General features: G+C 52.3%; 1 protein-coding gene across 3 annotated transcripts; it reads left to right on the forward strand.

The window, feature by feature from the left end:
• Positions 1-10,140: 10,140 nt before the first annotated feature.
• Positions 10,141-22,575, forward strand: CTSB (cathepsin B). 3 transcript variants are annotated; one of them, XM_027697804.1, is made up of 10 exons: positions 10,141-10,228; positions 15,742-15,893; positions 16,447-16,532; positions 16,945-17,059; positions 17,713-17,831; positions 18,478-18,563; positions 19,254-19,400; positions 20,078-20,194; positions 21,003-21,131; positions 21,218-22,575. In XM_027697804.1, exons 2-10 carry the CDS (start codon positions 15,768-15,770, stop codon positions 21,313-21,315), a joined length of 1,023 nt encoding a protein of 340 aa, XP_027553605.1. In that variant the 5' UTR covers positions 10,141-10,228; positions 15,742-15,767; the 3' UTR covers positions 21,316-22,575. The 3 variants fall into 3 exon arrangements, with proteins under 3 accessions (XP_027553605.1, XP_027553606.1, XP_027553607.1); XM_027697805.1 differs by lacking the exon at positions 10,141-10,228 and adding an exon at positions 10,265-10,305; XM_027697806.1 differs by lacking the exon at positions 10,141-10,228 and adding an exon at positions 13,746-13,873.
• The last annotated feature ends 881 nt before the right edge of the window (positions 22,576-23,456 follow it).

Genomic DNA, 23,456 nt, shown 5'->3' on the forward strand with positions numbered 1-23,456 from the left:
CTTCTCTTCTCTTCTCTTCTCTTCTCTTCTCTTCTCTTCTCTTCTCTCCTATTCCATTCTACTTTATTCCATTTCATTAAATTCTGTTAAATTTCATTAAATTCCTTTCCATTTATATCATTCATGATTCTATGACTGTGCTCAAGGGCTGTGTGTTGGGACATCTGCCACCCTTTCCCAGCCATGAAATGGCCACCTCATGACTAAAGATGACCCATTTCGATCTAGCTGACTTGTTACCTCATCAGCTGGGGAAAAAAAACATTTGCCAACTTCCCCTCCAAACCTCAAGACTTCTCCAAAGTCCCAGAACAGCATAACTTTACACTTAGGTCTCAGTTTAAACACAGGCACGTGACTCTGCTGCAATGAGCACGAAGCGTGCTCGCTGTCTCAGAGCCAGCTCCATCCGCCCTTCCCAAGCCAATCCCGCTGCCTTCCTCCTGCTATACTTATCAGAATGATTTAGCTGGTTGGAAAGTGCTTGGGGAGGCAGTGGGGGTGGAGCGACCTTGGAATTCAGCCATGGGAGAAAACCTGCAGCCGCCTCCAGCCCGATGTGGCTGTTGCAAGAGGCTCTCACATCCCCCTCGGGGTAATTCCAGTGTAAAGCCGGGAGGCTGCTCATCATTTGTTGAATTTGTCATGCTCTACAGGTAATTTGTAGGTCTTTAGCACCCTCGTGTCTGGCCAGTTGGGGTCGTCCTTGCAAGGGAGACCTGCCTGCCTCCCAAACCTTTAGAATCCTCACATCCAACTGGAGACAAGCGGGATGAACTGGTGTCACTTTTCTGAGCAGGAGATGGTTCAAATCAATTTGTCCTCACTCTGTCGTTCTGAACCACAGGGATAGTAACCAGGAATTCTTACTGATACAAGTGAGATCAATGCATTTAAGTACCTAAAAAAAGTTTTGACACCTTCACGGTCTCCTGTGGCAGTGAGACCAGAGGAAAATAACACACGAAACCTCGCCCAAACCCCCACAGTGAGACAGGACAGCGTGCAGCTGCCTTTTAGTCCTTGATTTTTTTGCATCCCTTGGGAAGACCTGTTCCCAGCTGGAAGACCTGCTCATGCCAGCCAGGAGCCACTCACTCAATCCCTGCAGATGCAGGTGTGAACAAGCTGTGCAAGGGATTCCTGCCATACACCACAGCACGTGGACTGATATTGGGCAGCAACGGAGGATCAAGCACTTGGATATGAAGGTTTTATGGTGCTCAGCTTCCTGTTCATTCCTGGAGCACACACCCCTGGCATTTCAGGCTCTGACGTGGTTTTTCCCTTCTGTGCTGGGGTGCAACAGGACTCTGCAGTTGCTTTACTAAGCTGCCAGCAGGCTCTTGAAATGTTTCCACCAGTTTCTGTGAGGGCGAGTACTTGTTAAGTCACAGAATCATGGAATGGTTTGGGTTGGAAGGGATCTTAAAGCTCATCTCATTCCAGCCCCCTACCATGGGCAGGGACACCTTCCACTAGCCCAGGTTGCTCCAAGCCCCATCCAACCTGGCCTTGGACACTTCCAGGGATGGGGCAGCCACAGCTTCTCTGGGCAACCTGTGCCGGGGTCTCACCACCCTCAGTCAAGAATTCCTTCCCAATATCCCACCTAACCCTGTCCTCTGGCAGAGGGAAGCCATTCCCCCTTGTCCTGTACCTCCAGGCCCTTGTCCCAAGTCCCTCTCCAGCTCTCCTGGAGCCCCTTTAGGCACTGGAAAGGGCTCTGAGGTCTCCCCAGAGCCTTCTCTTCTCCAGGTGAACACCCCCAGCTCTCCCAGCCTGTCCCCAGAGCAGAGGGACTCCAGCCCTCAGAACATCTTTGTGGCCTCCTCTGGCCTTGCTCCAACAGGTCAATGTCCTTCCTGTCCTGGGGGCCAGCAGAGCTGGATTCAGTGCTCCAGGTGTGGCCTCCCTAAATGCTGTTCCCAGCCTGAGCGTCTGACAAAGGTGTCATTGGGCTGGGACATGATTCAATCCCTGCAGACACAGATAAGGATGCTGCAGCTCCAGTATCTCATCACCTCCTGCTTTTCCTCACCTCTGATGTGGATCTGCATTTGTTTCATTTAGGGAGGGGCTGAAGGACCACCCAAGATGCTCTGTGGTTACAGAGGATAATGACCACACCTGGAGAGGGTCAGGGCTGAAGGTGAAGGTTCTCATCTCTCCCCACTCCCTTGAAGGGGATGCTGAAGTGAGAGACTTTCCCCCATAAGAGCTTAAAATGAGATGGGATGAGACAGCCCAGCTCCCCTGTGGGATTCAGGATGGCAATTTCCAAACAGACATGGGATGAGGTGATGGAAATCGTCCTCTGGGAATGAGACCTGTTCGAAGTGATTGGGCCAGGGGCAGATCTCACGATTCCCTGGGAAGCCACAGCAGGAGCTGTTCCACTCCGCAGCTTTCTGCCTGGCCAAGGAAATAACGCTCCACACATCCCTTTGTAAAGCCTTCCCGGACCACGAGATGGCATCAAAAACCAGTGCAGCCTGAACCAGACAGGTTTTTCCCCCGGTCTGGCCTCACCCAGCAAACTGGGTTGGACGGGGCAGTGTCCCTCCTTGCGGGGTTGTCCCTACTGCCCCTGGGAAGGAAACCCCCGGTTGGCTTCCTTGTCTTACACATTTTTTCTAAGTAAATTAAAACGAATGTGCTTCCAGTTTCCCCACATCCCAAACAGGCCCAGGGTCCCATGTCACCCATCCCTTGCTGCTGACCCTCAAAAAACCCTCCCAGCACTTTGCCCTTCCTGCCCCAGCTCCATGTGAATGACCCCGATTTCCAGTCCCACCGGTTCTCCCCCTATTTCCATTTCCCCCCTGAGGCTCATGAATAAACAAAGCAAAGAACAGGGAAAAACAGGGTTACCAAGAGAAAATGGGTCCTGAGTGGCATGTGATGGGCTCTCACATGTCACCGAGCTCCTGGCATGGTGCCTGATGAGATAACCTTTCACCACCCTTTTCTGAAGAATCCTGGGAGGTTTCCCTTCCTGCTAGGAGCCAGCAGCACTTCTGGCTTTGCAAAGTCATTGCAGCAGGGCTCTCCATGGGCCAAGACTGTGGCTTTCTTCATGTGGACTCACCATGGGATGGAGCCTTTGTGCCTCAGTTTCCCTTCTGCCAGGCAGACACTGTAAATGGCTCTGCAGAGAAACTGGTCTCTCCCTGAACTCAAATTCTGCACGTACAAGACACAGTCTCCATCCCTAGATCACCTTCCAAAGCCAAACACAACACAGAACAAATATTTTGGCCCTAAGAAACCCCCCCCCATTGTGTGGTTCATGCTGTGAGTAGGAGAGAGCAAGAGCCTGAGGATATCTTTGAATAGACAAAGGCAATCACAGCCCCATTCCGTGGCCAGACACTTTGGAAAAGCATCTTCCCAACCTTGTATCATGAGGGAAGACTCAGGTGAGTATAGGAGGAAGCCCCATCAGCCAAGAGACCAGGTGCCCAGCTTGCTCAAGCTCTTCTCTTGGCCATGGCCAATCTCTGAGCCTGCAGAGAAAGACAAAATTGTTAAATATTGACCCAACAAGCTGTGCCCAGAGCTCTCCCTGTAAAGTCAGGGTGTCAAAGTTGCTCTGGATGGAAGGTACTGACATTTTTTTCCTGCAGAAGAGCAAAGGACACAGAAGGATGGGTTTTGCTTTCCCTCTGTACAGAAGGAAAGCTCCCACAGAAAAATGCTCAGGAAGCAAATTTTCATGTGTCAGTGTCCCTGCTCCTCTCTCACTTCTTCTTTTCATTGGATTTCCTCCTTCAAGGTCAGCTGAAGTTTTCTTTTTCAGGCACCACAGCTGTCCTCATCCTTAGATATCCCCATCTTACACGAAGCTGTCATCTGATCACAGAGGGGCACAGAGGAGAAGTCAGCTCCCACTTTCTGTCACAGGATGGATGGACACAGATTGGAGCCTTGAAAGCACAAGCTCAGCAAGTGATCAGGTGCCTGGGGAGAGCAGCTGAGTTCTGAGAACTTCCCACCGCTCTGGAATTTCCTGGAGGTTGGGGCATGATAGGAGCAAGGCCAAAATGATAAAGGAGACCACAGCATCTGCCCCAAAGTGTCTGAACCTGCCTGACCCATCTGAACATGAGCCAGAGGGTGCCCAGGTGGCCGAGAAGGCCAATGGCACCTGGACTGTACCAGCAATAGTGTGGCAGCAGGGCCAGGGCAGTGCCCATCCCTGTGCTGGCACTGCTGGGGCACCTCCAGTGCTGGGGGCAGCTCTGAGCCCCTCAGACAAGAGAGACATTGAGGGGCTGGAGCGTGTCCAGGGAAGGGAATGGAGCTGGGGAAGGGGCTGGAGCACCAGGAGAGGCTGGGGGGGCTCAGCCTGGAGAAAAGGAGGCTCAGGGGGGACCTTCTTGCTCTCTGCAACTCCCTGACAGGAGGGGGGAGCCAGGGGGGTGTCAGGCTCTGCTCCCAGGGAACAAGGGACAGGACAAGAGGAAATACCCTCAAGTTGCACCATAGGAGGTTCAAGTTGGATACTAGGAATATTTTCTTCATGGAATGGATTGTCCAGCCCTGGCACAGCTGCCCAGGGAGGTGGTGGAGTCCCCATCCCTGGAGCGATTTCAAAGCCGTGTGGATGTGGCACTTGGGGACATGGGGCAGTGGTGGCCTTGACAGTGCTGGGGAGTGGTTGGACTTGATGATCTTAGAAGGCTTTTCCAACTTAAATGACTCTATGACACCTCATATGGAAAGCACATGGGAAAGGTGCCCTGGAGTTAAGGTGTTTTCCAAGAGGAACATCTTGGACTACCTGGGGGCAGAGCAGCTGCCCCAACCAGCCCCACTTTGATGGGGAGACAGCACTGGGGAGCTGCCCCAGCCCAAACAGCTGACAAAGATGCCCCCTTGCCAAGGGACAGAGTAGATGGGAGAGGTTCCCACAGATACAAAAATCTGTCAGGATCATGAATAACAAATCAGTTTGGAGCTGATAAACACAAAGTTCCAGCTCTGGTTCCTGGAGTAGCACAGCCAAAAATTGCTGGGAGAGCTGAGGAGAGATGTCTGGGCCAAGCAGCAACCTTCAGACTGAGAGGCTGCAAAAGTCTGTCTCGAGGCAGATGTAGGATGAGTTTTTCCCTCAGCCTCTCTGACCTGCCAGACGTGAATAAAGGCATTTCCATCTTTGGGTGAGAGCACTCAGGCACCTCCTTGGGCACAGCTGATTGTGTTTGCTTGACAATTGAAGTGGAGAGACACCCCACAGAGACATGATGGATGGAGCAAGAGAACCAAAGAGGGTTTGTCAACAGGAAATAGAGAAAACACTATTAATGTTTAATTCAGACAAGGATTTTGCCTTATGTTGGTGCTAAGGATCACTTTTGTCACAGTGCAAAGGGAGACAAACTTTGCAGGAGCAAATGATATCCCAGCCATCGCCTCCCCCCACCCAGCCAGGGCCAGCAGGCTCTGCCCTCACTGTCTGGCTGCTCACCCAGACCTGGATTCGATTTGTCCCAGCAACGGTGGGAAGAAGCTTTTTGCTTATGTCATGTATTCCTGAGTCACCTCCCGGGGAAGTCACACGCTTCCTCATGAGCCAGCTGGGCTGGGTTGCGTAACCGGAGTTCCCTGTTTGCACAGATTTGCAGGGAGCAGAGGGGAGGATGGTGCAGGATCCTCCAGATCCTTCAGCATCAGCAGCAAAAGGCAAAAGAGTTGCCCAGGGGGTGCAGGACACCAAGACACCCCCCAGGTTCCACTGCCTTGCTGCACAGATGGAAATCCAGGCTGGAGGTTGGATTTAGCTCTGCTGATGCCTTTCCTTATCTCCCATCCACATCAGGAAAACTCAGCCCCCACCAGGCAGGGCAGCTTGGTCACCCTCTTGCTCAATGCAGGCAGCAAAGCTCGTTTTCTGTCTGGACATTAAAATCTGGCCAACAAACCCTCAGATTCCACCAGACAAGCCTAAATCCAGCAGAATTAGCCAACAGCCAGCCCAAGGCATGTTGCGGTGAACTTTTTAAAGCCATGTGCTGCAGCAGTGACTCTGGCAGGCACTGAATGCTTGGAGAGTGACGATTTGAAGTCAGGATATCCCAACTCTCATGGAGAGGTGAGGATTACATCAGTGTCCAAGGATTACATCAGTGTCCAAGCCTTCCAGTGAGGATTTATTAGGAAGGGTTCTGGCTTTATAAAATCCTGTTTACCAGTTGCCCTTGGCAAGTGTTTTACTTTGGCAATAGATGCAAATTTGTAATAACCATTATTATCCCCATCAAGACCTCACAGACATTCTGCCACTACCAGGGTGTTTAAGTCAGCTGCAAAATTATGTCCTAGAAACATTAGAATCACAGAAACACTTGAGTTGGAAGGGACCTTAAAGCTCATCTCATTCCAACTCCCATGGGCAGGGACACCTTCCACTAGCCCAGGTTGCTCCAAGCCCCGTCCAACCTGGCCTTGGACATTTCCAGGGATGATGCTCAAAGAGGGACACAAGGCCAAGAAAAAAAACCCCTCAGGAGCAAGTATTACAGAGCTGCTTTGGTAGTAAAATTATAGTGTTTAAAAGTGGCTGAAAAGGGTGAATTTGGAAATACCTGGGTTGATACTTCACTCCTACCCTAAGGCAAGCCAAGCTATTTGGTTATTAAATAAATCTACATTTCATACTTTTGTTGTAAGCAGTGATGATTTTAAACCCTGGAGATGAAAAAAACCCATACCTGCGCTAATTAGGTCTTTTTTTTCTTTTTTTTGTGGTGGGACATGAAGATACACAGGTTTTTTTCCTAAAACTTATATGTGTTGGCCCTGCAGCAGTTTCATTCAGAGCTATTTGCTGCTCAGTGTTGAAGCAGGGACACGATAATTCAATCAGCAGTGATTGAACAAGTGATAAGAGAAGTTTGCCCAAGGCCTCCTGACCCATTTCCTTATCTGATTCCTGTAGTGGTGGATTTTGCTCCAAAGGCTGGAGCTTGCCAAAGTCTCCTCAGACACCATTCATTTCACTGATGCACTAAAAAAATGCCACAAAAAGGAAGAAAGGGGGGTTGTTTCATGCCTGGTTAGGACACACAAGGGATTTACAGGCTCTTGGGAAAGTCTCCAATGAGGAAACTTTCTGGCTGCATTCAGGTTCATATGTAAAACCAAGTTATTATAGAATCACAAAATGGTTTGGGTTGGAAAGGACCTTAAAGATCATCCATTTCCACCCCCCTGCCATGGGCAGGGACACCTTCCACTAGCCCAGGTTGCTCCAAGCCCCAGCCCAACCTGGCCTTGGACACTTTCAGGGGTGGGGCAGCCACAGCTTCTCTGGGAAACACGTGCCAGGGCTTCAACACCCTCACATGGAAGATTTCCTTCCCAATATCCCATCTATCCCTTCCCCCTCTCAGTGTGATGCCATTCCCCCTTGTCCTGTCCTTCCAGGCCCTTGTCCAAAGTCCCTCACCAGCTCTCTTGGAGCCCCTTTAGGCACTGGATGGGGCTCTAAGATCTCCCTGGATCCTTCTCTTCTCCAGATGAACACCCCCAGCCCTCCCAGCCTGTCTCCAGAGCAGAGGGGATCCAGCCCTTGGAGCATCTTATCTCAAAAAATTATCAACTTCTCTCAAAAACTGACATGTTTTCAGCTCAAACCAACTGAAAAAGGCACAGCAACTTTGACGCTTCCCCAAAGAGGGCAAAAAGTCAGCAGTTTGCACAGAGTTTTAGTTCATACTTTCATTTCTTGAGAAAGACACAAAACACTTGCAGAAAAACAGGTGGTTCCTCCCTCCTGAAAAACCATGGAGGGCACCAGCACAGCCCCAGGGATGTGCTCCAATATGATCCATAATAAGGCAAATTAAAGGTGTTTTATGGGGCTGCACAGGTTTTAAATTGCTATTACGTAACTTGTGGGCAAAAACCTAGTTGGAAATAAGGAGGTATTGGGAATAAAGAGGGAATTGCAGCAAGTTACTGGGAGAAGTAAGTGTTAGTTATGTCTTGACTCCAGCTCCCACTCATCCCACACTGTGCTCATGTGACTGGATGCACCAAGGACTTCAGAGATAGATTGTACAAAGGGCAGGACAAAAAACAAGTGATTTTTCCTGTGTTTTATGTCAACAAAACCTCACAGACAACATGGAAAACTGAAATCAAGCTTTACAAGGAGAGCAAAGAAAGCCTGTGAAGTCAGAGGGAGGTTTGGCAGGTTACAAGTGACTTATTTACTTTTTTTTTAAATTACTTTAATTACTGAAGCATAAGTAAAAACACAGTAAAGAAATGGTTAAAAATTACATGCAAAGGCAGGCAATGGTCCCAGGGCCTTGGCATACAGAGTACTGAAGAATAAAAAGGCTTAAACACAGCAAAAACCCTTCCAATTTTATTTCATAAATACCATGGGGTGCAGTCAAGTGCTTTTGATGTTATTTTTCTTATTTTTTTCATCACTTCACTAGAAAATCTTCTAAACCAAAATCAATCATTAATTCTTTCAATGTCTGCAATAAGTCCCAGGTGGTTCCCTTGGCCAAGTGTTGATTTTCCACACTGGCTGCTCGGTCTCAGACTTTTGATCACTGATTAATTATTTTCTGTTACAGGCCTTTGCACTTCTGAGGGTGGTGGGGAGTATATTTCATTCCCACCTCCTCGCAGAGAGGGATGAGAAAAGAATAAAAAAGGGATGGTTTTTATCATTAAAGAGAAGATTTGGCATCCTTGTGCTTTAGAACAGGGCTTGAAAGTGGCTCCTGACACAACTTTTCTGTGTTGTTCACACTTCTGAAAATCAGCAAAAGTGGGGGGAAAAGTCAGTTAGCAAAGTAACACAGTAAAATGTGGCTGTGTTTCCAGATGTAAAGTTCAAAGGATGCTGGAAGGATGGAGGTGGGATGGGCAGGGAAAGTTAGATGGGATGGAGGCAGGCTGCAGGCAGGCTGGAGGAGGGAAGAAGGAGGAATGGAGACAGGCTGGAGAAGGGAAGCAGGATCATAGAATCATGGAATGGTTTGGGTTGGAAGGGACCTTAAAGCTCATCTCATTCCAACCCCCTGCCATGGGCAGGGACACCTTCCAGTATCCCAAGTTGCTCCAGGCCCTGTCCAACCTGGCCTTGGACACTTCCAGGGATGGGGCAGCCACAGCTTCTCTGGGCAACCTGTGTGATGTGGGTGGTGTTCAGGAGGGATGGAGCTGGAATGCAGGTGGGATGAAGGCAGGATGGAGATGGAAGAGCAGAATATGGGATACAGGTGGGATTGAGGAAGTATGCAGACAGGTTGGTGGAGAAAAACTAGATGGCATGGAGATAGGATGGATCACGGAAGCAGGAAGGATGTGGGTGAGATTGAAAAGGGGTGAAAGTGGAACGCAGGTGGGACTGAGGAGGCAGGTTGGAAGAGGAAAACTAGATGGGATGAAGGCCAGCAGAAGGTCAGAAGCAGGCAGGAGGAAGAATGGAGGCAAGATGGAGGTGGGAAGGTGGGATTGAAGAAGGATGTGGGAAGGTTGGAGGTAGGAAAACTAATGGGGATGGAGGTCAGCAGGTGGAGGGAAGCAGGCAGGAGTAGGGATGGAGGCAGGATGGAGGCAGGATGGCAGAGGGTGGGATGCAGGTAGGATTGAGTAAGGTCACAGGCAGGCTGGAGGAGGGATGCAGGCAGATTGAAAGAGGAAAACTAGATGGGATGGAGGCTGGCAGGAGGACAGAAACAGGCAGGAGGAGGGATGCAGGCACGATTGAAATGGGATGCAGGTGGGATTGAGGAGGGATGCAGGCAGGCTGGAGGTAGAAAAACCCAGTGGGATGGAGGCTGGCAGGTGGAGGGAAGCAGACAGGATCAGGGGAGCAGAGAGGAGAAGGGAAGCAGGGAGGAGGAAGGATTCAGACAGGATGGCAGAGGGTGGGATGCAGGCAGGATTGAATAATGTCACAGGTAGGCAGGAGGAGGGATGCGGGCACTATGGAGACGGGATGTAGGCGGGATTGAGGAGGGATGCAGGCAGGCTGGAGGTAGGAAAACTCGGTGGTATGGAGGCTGGCAGGATCAGGGAAGCCGGCAGGATCGGGGAAGCAGGCAGGATCAGGGAAGCAGGCAGGCAGCAGGGGCGGGCAGGAGGCGGGCAGGCGGCAGGATGCTGTCACGGCGGGGGCGGGCCGGACGAGGTGACTCAGCCTCCGGGAGCTGCCCCGGTCGCCGCTACCGAGGCTCGGGGGCCGTGCGGGGCGGTGAGTCCCGGGGGCCGGGCCGGGGACGCGCATAAGGGGCGCAGCGGGGCGCGGTTGCGGGCGCGGCTGCGGGACCGGTAAGGGCAGAGGATGCTGCGGGGCGGGGGACACGCGTGGGGCGGTGGACATGGGGCACCCCCTTTCCACGGCTCCGGATGCTGCGGATGCTGCGGAACATCCAGCAGCAGCGTCTCCCGCTTTCTCCGGCGGCGTTTTTGGGGGATTTTTGTCCGTGGCTGGCGCGGGAGGGGGATTGCGGTTGCGGGATGCGGGAAGGGGTTTGCGCTGCGGCTCGAGGGTGCGGCTTGTTGCGGGAAAAATGCCTTGAACCGTCAAAAATCAGCAAACCTTCAGAAAGGGTCACGGGAAGGGAGAGGAAGCGTTGTTTTTATAATAAAGGCAGGAAAAACACCCCAGCCCTGCTCGTCAGCTGACGCTGCGCTCGGTTTGGCACCCTGGGAACATCCCGTGATCACAGCCCAGCCTGGGTCTGGACCAGGACCGTGGCTTGGGAATGGCGCTGGAGAAGCTGCCATGCGTCGCCCTGGCCTGGAAGAAATCTCTCATCCCTGTACCCAATCCCAGGGATGCTCTGCAGGCGTGATACAGCAAAGATCGCGTCCTTCGGGCATTTCTCTCCTGGTTGCGTATGAAGGGAAGGGATTTCCGTAGCACGGGGCGTCTGAGGTCTTGTGCAAGACTCTTGTTTGGGGATTGGACTGTAAGAATAGGAAAAAAAAATCAGTGTAGCTCTATTTGTGAGGAATCTTGTGCTTTCTGTGCGTGGAAGCTGTAGAGGTGAGCACTGCAGCTTGTGTCAGGATGGATTTGTTTTGCCAGATACTGAACAGCCTGGTCTAGTAGGAATTACATGATCTTTAGGGTCCCTTCCAAGCCAGACCTTTCCTGGATTTTGTTATCTAACCTGTGCTTGTGATCTGGCTTTGCTAGAAAGGAGTGAGTGTGGGAAAGAGTGCCTCATGTTGTTTTTTCTTGAAGAAAAAAGAATTCAAGCTCTGACAGTGCAGTGAGAGCTGTAATGAAGTCACCAGGCCACGGGTTTGGTGCTGCCAAGTTCACCTGGTGGCACAGCAAGCTGAGCTGGATCGTAACCTGAATGGGTTTGCTTTGTTGTGGCTTGGAGTCGCAGACTAACCCTGGCAAACAGGACAAAGGACAAAGCCTGGCCCGGGCAAAGGGCTGGTGCTGAGGAGGACACATGACTTGGGCGTTGCTGAGCACCCCCCTCGACCGGGAGGGGCACCCCCGGCTCTGCAGGAGTGGGGGGTGTTTTAGAATTGAGGGTGGGACAGCTTTTATCTTCCTCAGACCCTTGGAGAAGGGTGTGTGACTCTGTCTGTGCCTGGAGGGGTTTGGCCCAGACAGTGGAGGAGCTGAGATGCCTCAGGGCTGTGACTTATCTCGTGGTCTGACCTGCCTCAGCTGAGTCATGTGAGCTGGGCTTGGAACAGCCGGTTTTGGGGTTGGGCTGTTGTTTTCTAAATAAAAGTTAAATGGGACTTGTAGGCTTTGATTTTTGGGGTGATTTGGTGAAGACCTTCGTGATGGGACTCTGCAGCAGCGAAGGGATTTGCTGTTGTGGGCACCGTGCACTTCCTTTGGCTGCTTAGGGGGGGGGGGTGTGGGATCCTGCTGATGTCTGGAATAATAGGGTTTAACTAGCAGGAGCTCTGTCCCTGGGAAGGTCGGCAGGGAACTGCCCCTGGCTCCTAGATCTGGTTGAGAGGGATGGAGAAAGCACCTGGGTGGTGTCTCCTCCTTCCCTCCTCCTCTGCGACAGCACAGAAGGATGTGGGTGGATTCTGCAGCACCAGCACAGCCATCTCCCTTCAGATACTCTCCTCCCTCACAGGCTGCAGCTGCTCTGAGCAGCTCCTATCGGAGAGCCTTCGGCCTCAGTGCTTCCTCCTCACTGGCTGGGAGTGGGGGGCTTGAGAGCTGCACTCGGGGGTCCATATTTCCTTTTTTTTTTAAGCAGCCAGCTGGCTGAATTGTGAAATTGTGAGCGTCCTACCCGGGGACAGGTGTGCTGCCGGGTAGTTATTTCTTGCTCGTTCTTCAATAAACTGCATTAGCAGTTTTGGATCCCAAAGCAGGGGGGTTCTCTGCTCCCAGGGCTGCAGCCCAGGAGGTGGTGAAGCAGCTTGGATGGCTCTTTGTGAGCCCCAAACATCCTCCTGCCACCTGGAGAGCTTTCTAGGGTGAAGCTGCCGTGTCCTGAGGAGTCCAACAGCCTTGTTTTCGTTTTCAAGCTAATGAGCTGTGGTGGGATGTGACCTGTGAAAACAGCCTTAGCCAGGGTTATCCCGAAGCTGCGAGGCACCTCCGGAGCCGTGGGAGGGTTGCAAAAGGGAAGGGATCTCCTGAGTTTGCTGGAGCAACTCCTCTGACCTGTTCACTGTGCGTGAAGAGGAGCAGATATCTGTGGGGTGCAGCAGCTGTTTCGCAATTCTGGGTTTGGCGCTGCTCCTCTGATGGTATTTGAAACAGCCGTGGGGTTTTAGTGGAGGAGGTTGTGTGTGGAGGAGATAGAGGTGGTGGGGGAAGCACGTGCCTGATAACGCTGCCACAGGAAGCTCTTGCATCTCGAATCAGCTGGGAAAGGGGGGTGATGGTGGAAACCAGCAGCCTTTTCTTGCTGCGGCGTCTCCGGGGTCGTTGTGGCTCCGTCTGCGCGTGACCCACTGTCAGTGGGAATCAGGAATCCATCCTGCCAGTCCCGTGCCTGTGTGCCCTATTTATAGATCTGCTGTGCACAGGGCGCTGGCTGAAGCTGGGGAGGAGGAGGGGGGGTTAGGGAGGAAGAAATCCCGCGAGATCGAGGATTTCCTTTTCCAGCCAGATGCTGGGATGTTCCATGCCAGCCAGCTGGGAGTATCAGCTCCCCCTTGAAACTTCCTGGCCGTGGGACACCTCCTAGAATAACAGAAAGGCGTGGGTTGGAAGGGAGGTTTAAAGGTCATTTAGTCCAACCCCCCTGCAATGAGCAGCAGCATCTTTAACTATAAATCAGGTTGCTCAGAGCCCCATCCAACCTGGCCTTAAATGTTTCCAGGGATGGGGCAACCACAGCTTCTCTGGGCAACCTGTGCCAGGGCCTCACTGCCCTCACTGGGAACCACTTCTCCCTAATATCCCGTCTAACCCTTCCCTCTGTCAGTTTGAAGCCATTCCCCTTGCCCTGTCCCTCCAGGCCCTTGCCCAAAGTCCCTGGAGCCTCTTTAGGCACTGGAAGGGGCTCTCATGTCTCCCCAGAGTGTTCTCTCTTCCAGGTCGAACATGCCCAGCTCTCTCATGCCCCACAGGGAGGCTCCATGCCCAGGGGAGACTTGGCAGAAGGTTTGTTTGCTGAAGCAAGGGGCTGGCTCCCAGCTCTTTGGTTTGCTGGTTTTGCTGGCCCTGGGCCATGTCGTGGGGCACATGCAAAGCAGCAGAGCTGAACCAGCGAAGGGAAACTGCAGGCATCAATTTTCAGTTTGGTTTCAGGAGGGGAAACTGCAGGGATCTATTTTCAGTTTGGTTTCGGGTTGCCTGGACTTGTGGTCTGGTGACCTGAGGACGTGAGATCTCCCCGTGTCTGTCCCTCAAAAGCTGGGTGTGAGCAGCCTATCGGTTCCTTGCAGGGTGGGTTTTAGCCTGTCAGCAAATTTACAAGCATCCTGCTGAAAAGTGTCTCTCATGTGGCTTCTGGCCTCGAAAATACTTCCTTCCTGTGCTGTGGAATAAACAAAGCTGACTGCAGGAAATACAGAGGGTTTTTGGGGTTGGATTTTGTGTATGTGTGTGTGTATTTTCTTATTTTTTTAAATATTTTTCATTGAAAAGGTGCTTCAGCTCTGGCTGGTCACCTGCAGGCTTATTGTGGCCGTGTTGAAGGGGCACAAGGCAAAAACCACAGTAGTCTTAGAAATGTGTATTTATTTCTCTGGGTGTAACCTCCTTCCTGCTGCGTAAGCAGGAGAGCACAGAGGGGACACCAGGAATGCCAGTGAGTCATTTGCCTGCAGAAACCTCTAAGCAAGCAAATATGCACGAAACCCCTGCAAATATGCATTAAACCACTTCAAAGAGGTGAGATTTAGGGGTAGGAGCACCCCTGTGCTGCTGAAACTAAACCGTTTTTTGTGCTGAGCATCCTGCTGAAAGCACAAAGAAGGGGGTAAAAAAATAAATAAACGGTGGAAGTAGGAGGGGGAAAGGAAAAAAAGCCCCTTTATACAGTGATCTGCAGCCTCCTGGGCTTGCTGCTGGCAGAAAGTAGGACACTCCTGCTGGGTTTTCTTCTCTGGAAAGGCTAAACTTGGCTGTGAGTGGGTGGAAGCAGCCGGCATGGAGATGTGTGTGATCTCCTGTCCCCATCCCCTGCTCATCCAGCTCCGCCTCGGTGGGGCTGGAGAGCTGCTGGCAGGAGCTGCGTGTCTGGTTTAAGCCCGGGCTTGCAAAGGTGATTACACATTCAGCTCGCTGGGATGAGCAGGAATTAAAGCCTGAGTGTCTCTACTGCGGAGCATACGAGGTCTTCGGTTGCTCACCGGGCTTGGAGCTCACCGGGGTGGGTGTGAGGGTTGGTGGGAGGGAGCTGGGAGGGTTTGGAGGAGGAGGAGGAGGGTACCCTGGTGTGTTTGTAGAGATAAAGGAGCTCGTGGCCTGGTGATTTGTCTGAGTCAGGCGTGGAAACGTGGAACAAGCTGCTGGTGTTGGGGGTTAAACTGGAGTTGGGCAATTGGATGTGAGCAGAGAAACCACAGAGCCTTGGAGCATCTTTGGCTGGGTGGTGCTTGTGGTCCTTCAGGGGAGGCTGTTGTCCTTTCTTTCGTGCTCTTGGATTTCCCCTGCGTCTCTGTTCCCCAAATTGGGACTTTCCTGCACCTCCCTGCTGAAAAGCTCCGGTGGGAGTGGGAGCAGGGGGGCAGCAGCCACAGGCAGCTTCAGTGCATGTGGGGCCCCCTCTGGATGGGCAGGGGTTCACACCTGGGGGCTGTGACCCCGATCGGGTCCCCAGGGCAATGGGCTGGCCAAAATGAGGCTGTGAAGTCCAAAAAGTCCGAATTTGGAGTGATATCTTTTGAGGAAGAGCACTGCAGTAGGACCAGGAGTCAGCAAGTCCCTGGGGCTGCAGCCCTGCCTGGGGTTTACCGTGGACGTGGGATGTCATTTACTCCTTCTCCTAGTCCATTTTTGTGGAAGTAAACAGAGGTTTTAATACCCTCCAAATTCCTTGGATCTGCTTCAAAAAGTATTTTCCTGCTGCTGCTAATCCTGCAGTGGTCAACAAACAAGGTTGCCTTGTCTGATTTCTCCTGAGCTGCAAGAGGGGGGTTATTTCTCTGCTCCTGTGTCTCTCCTGACTTCTAGGGTAATTCGGGATACAAAGGGGCCTGGTGCAGCCACACGTTTTATCCTCCCATGTGTTGCTGTGATGGTCTTTCGGTGTTGCTTGTGGTCCAAGCCTACCTTGGGAGGTTTCCAATGATGCTCCAATCTGGCTGCAGGTGGAGTGTCCCATTCTGTGGCCAAGATGTGGCCATCCGTGTCCATCCTGTGTGTCCTGGTGGCCTTCGCCAATGCTCGCAGCATTCCTTACTTCCCTCCCCTCTCCAGTGACTTGGTCAACCACATAAACAAGCTCAACACCACCTGGAAGGTGAGTGCTGGGTTGATTTTTGGGTTTTTTTGGGGGGATATACATTGGTAATATGTTATCTCTTTGTGGGATTCAGTGGCTGAGCTTTGGGAGTCTCACCGCAGTGGTGACATCAAACCAGCCTTGGTTACAGTTGATTTTTCCAGTGAAGTGATGCTCTCAGGGGTTCCTGGAGTGACAGTAGCTGGAGCTTCTCCTCTTTGGAGCAGAGCACTGATGAGTTTGTGGAATAGGAGCAATGTAAGTGGAGGAAACTCTGGAGGAGGCTGGAAACAAGCAGCAGGTGTCCAGCTCTGTTGGTGACCTGCCCAAATCCTCCTTGGCCAGTTTGCTGTGGCCAGACCCTTGAGATGGACCTTACTGGTCATGATGGGCTGATCCTGGAAGGGGCTGTGTTCTGTGTCTCTGGGTAGTTGGCTCTTGACCCCTGGGCTTTACAGCAAGTGTCAGTCTCTGGTTGGAATTCAGGGAGCTCTGGAGCACCAGGCTGGTCCCAGCAATGTGCTTGGTGGATGTGAAGAGTTGTGTCCCATTTCTGTGTGTCTCTTCCCAGGCAGGGCACAACTTCCCCAATGCTGACATGAGCTATGTGAAGAAGCTCTGTGGCACCTTCCTGGGTGGGCCCAAGCTCCCTGAGAGGTGAGTGATGGCAGAAGAAGGTGAAGCTCCTGTAAAAGCTTGTCTGGATCCTCCAGATGTGTCTGGAGTGGGTGAGGGACTCTTCTGGCAGACTGTGAGCAGTGTTCCCACGGGTGCAGCCTGGTGGACATCATGCATGGAATTAAGCATGGAGCACGTGTGACGGGAATATCTGTCCTATGTCCTGCCAGATACTTGACCAATTGTGTAATTTGTTATCCTTGAAAATTAACACACTGGAGGAGCTGCTGACCTGGTCTGAGGACATCAGAAGCACTTATGCTCCTTCAGTCAGCAAACAACAAGAGCCCTCATCCTCCAGGTCACCTTCAGAGGAGGTTGAAGTGTCCAGAGCAACCAGTCCTGTTACGCTGGTGCTCCTGTGACGGGACTTCCCTCTTCTCACTCGCAGGGTGGACTTTGCTGCAGACATGGAGCTGCCTGATAACTTCGACTCACGGACACAGTGGCCCAACTGTCCCACCATAAGTGAGATAAGAGACCAGGGCTCCTGTGGCTCCTGCTGGGTAAGAACACGGGCAGCTTAAGGTCCTGTTAGTACAGACTTTGCTGGAAAAAACCATGCTGTTGGGTTTGCTACTGAACTGTGTAAATCATAGAATCACAGAGTGGTTTGGGTGGGAAGGGACCTTGAAGCTCATCCGGTTCCAACCCCCCTGCCATGAGCAGGGACACCTTCCACTTGACGAGGTTTCTCCAAGCCCCATCCAGGGGCCTTGAACACTTCCAGGGATGGGGCAGGCACAGCTTCTCTGGGCAACCTGTGCCAGGGCTTCATCACCCTCACAGCCAAGAATTCCTTCCCAATATCCCATCTAACCCTGCCCTCTGGCATTATGAAGAAGCCATTCCCCCTTGTCCCTGTCCAAAGTCCCTCTCCAGCTCTCTTGGCACTGGAAGGGGCTCAAAGGTCTCCCTGGAGCCTTCTCTTCTCCAGGCTTAACACTCCCAACTCTGCCAGCCTGTCTCCAGAGCAGAGGGGCTCCAGCCCTCAGAGCATCTTTGCTTCCCTATATGGGGGAACAGGGGGAATCCTGCAGTGTCTGAGCTCCTCAATGTCTTCTCCTAGCCAGGCCCATGCCTGCTGCACTCATTGCCAGGAGGTCTCCTGGTTTCTTTCCCATGACCAGCTCTAATGGTGTTTTGGGGCTGCCCACAGGCTTTTGGCGCCGTAGAAGCGATTTCAGACCGAATCTGTGTCCACACCAACGCCAAGGTCAGTGTGGAGGTGTCAGCTGAGGACTTGCTGTCATGCTGTGGCTTCGAGTGCGGCATGGGGTGAGCTGCTCCTGGTCCTTGTGCACTTGGAAGGGGGGTGGGAGGAGCAGGGACACAACCTGGAGATGCTCATTGCTTCACCTCTGTCTTCCTGGTCTCCCTAATGAGCAGGAAGCTCCACCAGAGGTTTGTGCTGTGAGTGCTGGAGTTGAATGGGAACAAAAAGGTGATTTCATGGACAGGAAGTCCTCTGGGACACATCCTGCCCCCAGGATAGTGGATGATGATGGCTGGTGGAGGGAGGGCAAGCACACAGCGATGCTCTCCCATGCAGAGCTGGCAGCTGCCAAAGCCAAGGGAAGGATCTTTTCATAGTCCCAGATCCTTGGTTTTCAGGCACAAGCCTTTTGCCTGTGGCTTTTCCAGTTGTTGAGCGCAGGGTAGAGAGTTTGGTCTCCAAGTCCTGTTGCTCCTGGCAGCAGAAGCTGATAAGGGACTTGGTAAGGAGGCACTTTGGGATTTGGAGGCTCTTAGCTCCTTACCTGAGGGCTTTGGTGTCTCAAGGCGAGTCCTGGGGAAGGCAGGAACAGACTAAAAGAAGGTTCAGTATGCCCAAAACTTTCCTTCAGCCACCCAAGCTCCCTCCATTCCCCTGCCTCCCCCAAAATGGGCAGGCTGGGGCTGGAACTGCTGCCTCTTCCTCCAGGTGCAATGGTGGTTACCCCTCTGGCGCGTGGAGGTACTGGACAGAGAGGGGCCTCGTGTCTGGGGGCCTCTACGATTCCCATGTGGGTAAGTCCTGGCAGATACCCTTGGGAAAACAAAGAGGACCATCTGCCTGGTTAAGGTTCATGTCCTTTGGGATGCTTCCGTCCTGCTCTGCATCCCTGTGGCTGCTCCCTCCTTCGGGTCTGGGCTCAAACACCTCTCCTGTCCTGGCTCCTGTCCCCACTTCTGGTGGCTCCTTTTGGTCACTGCTTTGGGACAAGGGTCCCTGAGCAGCACTTAGAGGCAGGAGACCCATCCAGGAAGGGAGGCAGTAACCCTTAACAATCCCACAAGGCTCCTGCTTCCATAGCAGGAATGAATCAGGCTGTGAATTTTTTGTTGTAGCTGGTTTTGGACTAGTTTGGTACATTTTGGATGAGGTCAGGAGATCTTCCCAGCACGTTTCCCCTTCCAAAAGTAACTTCCAGAGTGGAAACCTCAGCCTCCTCCTGGCATGTCCATGTTCCCATTGTGTTTCCATCTTTTCCATCTCCTTGTCAAGAGACAGGTGGTGGGAAGCAGATCCAGAGGGAAACCCTTTGCTGACAGAGGGATTGCCCAGCTGGCAGGGGAGAGACCTACTCTTGCACCCCACTGATCTGTGGGGTTCCTGGGTCAGAAAGGCCCTTTCTTGGGGCAACTGGTGCCTTCTCCAGCATGGCTGTTAAAGGAAATCTGGGGACAGCCAGTTCATGTCACCTCTGTCCTCGACAGGCTGCCGTCCCTACTCCATCCCACCCTGCGAGCACCACGTGAACGGCTCCCGGCCCCCCTGCACTGGGGAAGGAGGGGGAACCCCAAGATGCAGCCGGCACTGTGAACCTGGGTACTCACCCTCCTACAAGGACGACAAGCACTATGGTAAGGGAGGTGACAGCACAGCTCCAGAGCTGCTCCTTGTGGCAGCTTGGTGGGGTTGGCAGGGTTGGACCCTGTTCCCAAGCTGGTTTACTGTGTTTATTTTCTGTGCTTTGTCCCTGGAGACCCCAGTCTGGTGGTCCTGGAGCAAACACCAGCCTGACAGGTGCACAGTTTGTATTTGTATTCCCCATCAAGTGAGATTAGGGAAGAAAAATGGTTTGAATCCTCGTGGTGCACGTGGCTGGGTTGAAGAGTGTGGTGCTGAGCCCTGTCTGGTGTCAAAGCCACCTCCTTATGACTCCTTGGTAGAGCCAGCCCTGTACATTTAGGATAATCCAGCTGTTTCTTAAAGATTGGTCTCAATCTCAAGTAATTTGGATTGGTTTTTGAGGATGTACAAGAAGAAAATTTCCATTCCCTCTGAAGCTGTCTGGAATAGGTCTTTGGGTACAGAATATGACTCAGATGGAATAATTCCCTGTAGAAGAGGGATATCTGGAGCCCACTTTGCCTGCCTGACTGTGTCAGTGTCTCCAGAGCAGCTGGGTTTGAATTTAACTTGAGTTTAAGTGGAAGAGGCCTCTTGCAGGGTCACACTGAGCAGTCTCAGCCAAGCCATCCAATCCCTGTGTGGCCTGACAGTTCTGTCCTAACTATGGGAATTTTTTCCTCCCTAGGCATCACCTCCTATGGTGTCCCTCGCAGTGAGAAGGAAATCATGGCTGAGATCTACAAGAACGGCCCAGTGGAAGGAGCCTTTATTGTCTATGAGGATTTCCTGATGTACAAATCTGGTGAGTGTCAGCACTGAGGCTGTGGGGAGCCCTGTTCCCTGCTTCATCCAGAGGGTCCTTCCTTTGTGGCCCTTGCCCCTCTGCTCAAGTCTGAAAGGAGATCACCCTTGAGTATCTGGTGTGGCAGGACCATGGGCTGATGCCATCTGCTGTATCCACTGGTTTATAGCAAAGGGAATCAGTGCTTTGGAGTGGTTCAGGGAGGGAACCCCAATGGGGACTGCCCCAAATTCCATCTGAGAAAAACAGCTTGGATTTTAGGTAAAGTCCTGGCAGAAGGACCCCAATTCCTTGTTCTGAACTGCTTTTTGGCCCCTTGCTGAGTGTCTCTGGATGTCCTGTGTGCTGAGCTGGTGCTGAGCATCAGTCATAGAATTGTGGAATGGTTTGGGTTGGAAGGGACTTAAAGGATCATCTCGTTCCAACCCTCTGCCATGGGCAGGGACACCTTCCACTAGCCCAGGTTGCTCCAAGCTCCATCCAATTTGTCCTTGAGCACTTCCAGGAATGGGGCAGCCACAGCTTCTCTGAGCAACCTATGCCAGGGCCTCACCACCCTCACACCAAGAATTCCTCCTAACATCCAATCTTAATCTCTCTTCTAGTTTAACACCATTCCCTCTTGTCTTGCCACTGTCTCCCCACGTAAAATTCCTTCCTCCAGCCCCTTGAGTTTCAGGTTCGCATTTAACCAAAAACCTCTTCTCAGCTACCCTCTGGGTCGCCAAATCAGGAGTCCCACAACCTCTCGGTGCTCTGTGGCGTGGAGACACGGAGCCCATGGACATGTTTGTGTGTTGCCTTGCAGGGGTGTACCAGCACGTGTCCGGGGAGCAGGTTGGAGGCCACGCCATCCGGATCCTGGGCTGGGGGGTGGAGAACGACACCCCGTACTGGCTGGTGGCCAACTCCTGGAACACCGACTGGGGGGACAACGGTGAGGCCCCGCGGGGAACCCCCTCCCTGTTCTCCTGGGCACGGTGAGGAGGTTGAGGTTGAGTGTTGCTCTTGGTGTGCTTCCAGGCTTCTTCAAAATCCTCCGAGGGGAGGACCACTGCGGCATCGAGTCTGAGGTCGTGGCCGGCATCCCCAGGACGGAGCAGTACTGGAAGAGGATGTAACCTTGGATCAAAGCACAAATAATCCTGAGTCCCTGATGCTTTTAACTGATAGTGGGTTGGGTGCAGAGACCCCCCCTTCTAAGAGACTATAGTTGAGATTACTTTATTAAAGCTTTTTATCTTTTCTTTTTTCTTTTTCTTTTTTTTTTTTTTTGGTTGTTTTTCAGGTTTTTTTGGTTTTGTTTTTTTTTATTTTTTTTGTACATCGGAGCTGGAGGTGGAGCTGCTCTCTGCCAACCTTCTGGTCCTGGTGGGTTGCAGCCATGGGGCATTCCCTGCTCAAAGGACTGCTGGGGAGCTCGCTGGCCTCTTGGTGTTTGGTTAGCCTGGACCCCTTCCAGCCCAGTTTGTTACTGGGAGGGCAGGAAGCAGTAGCTTTGTGCTGGGATTAGGGACTTGCTGGGGCAGCAGAGATGGATCCTGCTGGGAAGCCATAGCCAAAAGGGATTTGTGCACCCCTGGCTGGGTTGGTCTGACTGTTAGTACCCAAAACAAGCAGGGAATGTTAGTGTGTGCCTCGAACTGGCTAAATTTAGACCTATTAGTGACAAAATACTGATGAACTTGATGTGGGGCTGGCTCTGGCCAGAGCTGCCTGCACCAAGTCCTTTGTGCATTGCTTGGTCTGCTCCATCCATTTGGCTTTTTAAACCACTTCAACTGTTCATTTGGTTTTTATCTGCTGTAGTCTGGGGTTCTTGATCCTGGGGAAGGGCCTGGCTGGAGCTCCATGAGCCTTTGATCAAATATCCTGCCAGCATCCAGGAGGACACTGGAAAAAGCAAACCACTTTTATGGCTGGGCAGCTTGGTGTGTGAACCCTGGGCAAGGGTGCAGCACCCAAAATTGGGGTGCTTTGGCGCTGGAGGTGCTGAATGCTGACCTGAGGGATGGTTCCCAAGTCTGCTGCAGATGCTTGGAGGTATCTCACTGACTTGCACACAATTGAAGCGTTTTTTTTTCTTGAGCCACAGGTGTTAAGGAAGAAAAAAACCCCTTATTTTTGTTACTGGGGGGAGGTGTAATAGTTGTGTAGGAGGAATCGTGATTTGCCAACACTAATATAGCAAAAGAGCTTTTTTTTTTTTTTATTAAAGCACAAAGTGTATTACTGAGCTGAGGCTGCAGGCTGAAACATGTGAAGCAGGCTCTCCCATGCACTGTAAAATAGCCCCTTACCTCTGCTTACTCAAACACCAGTGAGCCAGAGCTGTGCTGTTGTGGTTGGAACAACCGTGCCAATAAATGATTTCTCCAGTGTCTTGTCTCCTGGCCCCTGGTTGCTTCTGCTCAGCTTCCAACCACCTCAAATGATTGTCTGGTGTGGAAGCAGGTGAGACCTTTCTGTCTTCATGGAATAGTTTGGGTTGGAAGGGACCTTTAAGATCATTCAGTTCCAACCCCCTGCCATGGGCAGGGACACCTTCCACTAGCCCACGTTGCTCCAAGCCCCATCCAACCTGGCCTTGAACACTTCCAGGGATAGAGTAGCCAGAGCTTCTCTGGGAAACCTGTGCCAGGGCCTCAACACCCTCACAGCCAAGAATTCCTTCCCAATATCCCATCTAACCCTGCCCTCTGGCAGTGGGAAGCCATTCCCCCTTGTCCTGTTCCTCCATCCCTTGTCCAAAGTCCCTCTCCAGCTCTCCTGGAGCCCCTTTAGGCTCTGGAAGGGGCTCAAAGGTTTCCCTGGAGCCTTCTCTTCTCCAGGTGAACACCCCCAGCTCTCCCAGCCTGGCTCCAGAGCAGAGGGGCTCCAGCCCTTGGAGCATCTCCGTGGCCTTCTCTGGACTCGCTCCAGCAGCTCCATGTCCTTCAGATGCTGGGACCCAGAGCTGGAGGCAACTCTGCAGGTGGGGTCTCACATGACTGGAGCAGGAAAATCACTTGCACTTCCCTGTGCAGGTGTGGTCAGTCCCATCCTTGTCCTCTGGCCCTACTGGTGACAGCCACTGCCTGGGGCTTGTGCTGGTGGTGGGGAAGGTGCTTCAGCCTGGATCAGAGAACAGCCAGGTCTGTCCCCAGCATCCCTGGAGGAGGATGCACCAAGGCACGTGTCTGCAGCCCAGGGCTGTGCCACCACTCCTGCTGCCTGCTGGGCAAGCTCCTTTCAAAGTTAATTTACTGCCCCTCAGCTGTCA

This window comes from Neopelma chrysocephalum, unplaced genomic scaffold (assembly GCF_003984885.1).
Source record: "Neopelma chrysocephalum unplaced genomic scaffold, ASM398488v2 Primary Assembly neopelma1_123, whole genome shotgun sequence".
Lineage (NCBI taxonomy): Eukaryota > Metazoa > Chordata > Aves > Passeriformes > Pipridae > Neopelma > Neopelma chrysocephalum.

Coding starts and splice junctions, on each gene's coding strand:
- CTSB (XM_027697804.1), top strand. CDS start 15,768: ATGTGGCCATCCGTGTCCATCCTGTGTGTCCTGGTGGCCTTCGCCAAT. Junction 17,060..17,712: donor GCTCCTGTGGCTCCTGCTGG/GTAAGAACACGG, acceptor GGCTGCCCACAG/GCTTTTGGCGCCGTAGAAGC. Junction 20,195..21,002: donor TTTCCTGATGTACAAATCTG/GTGAGTGTCAGC, acceptor GTTGCCTTGCAG/GGGTGTACCAGCACGTGTCC.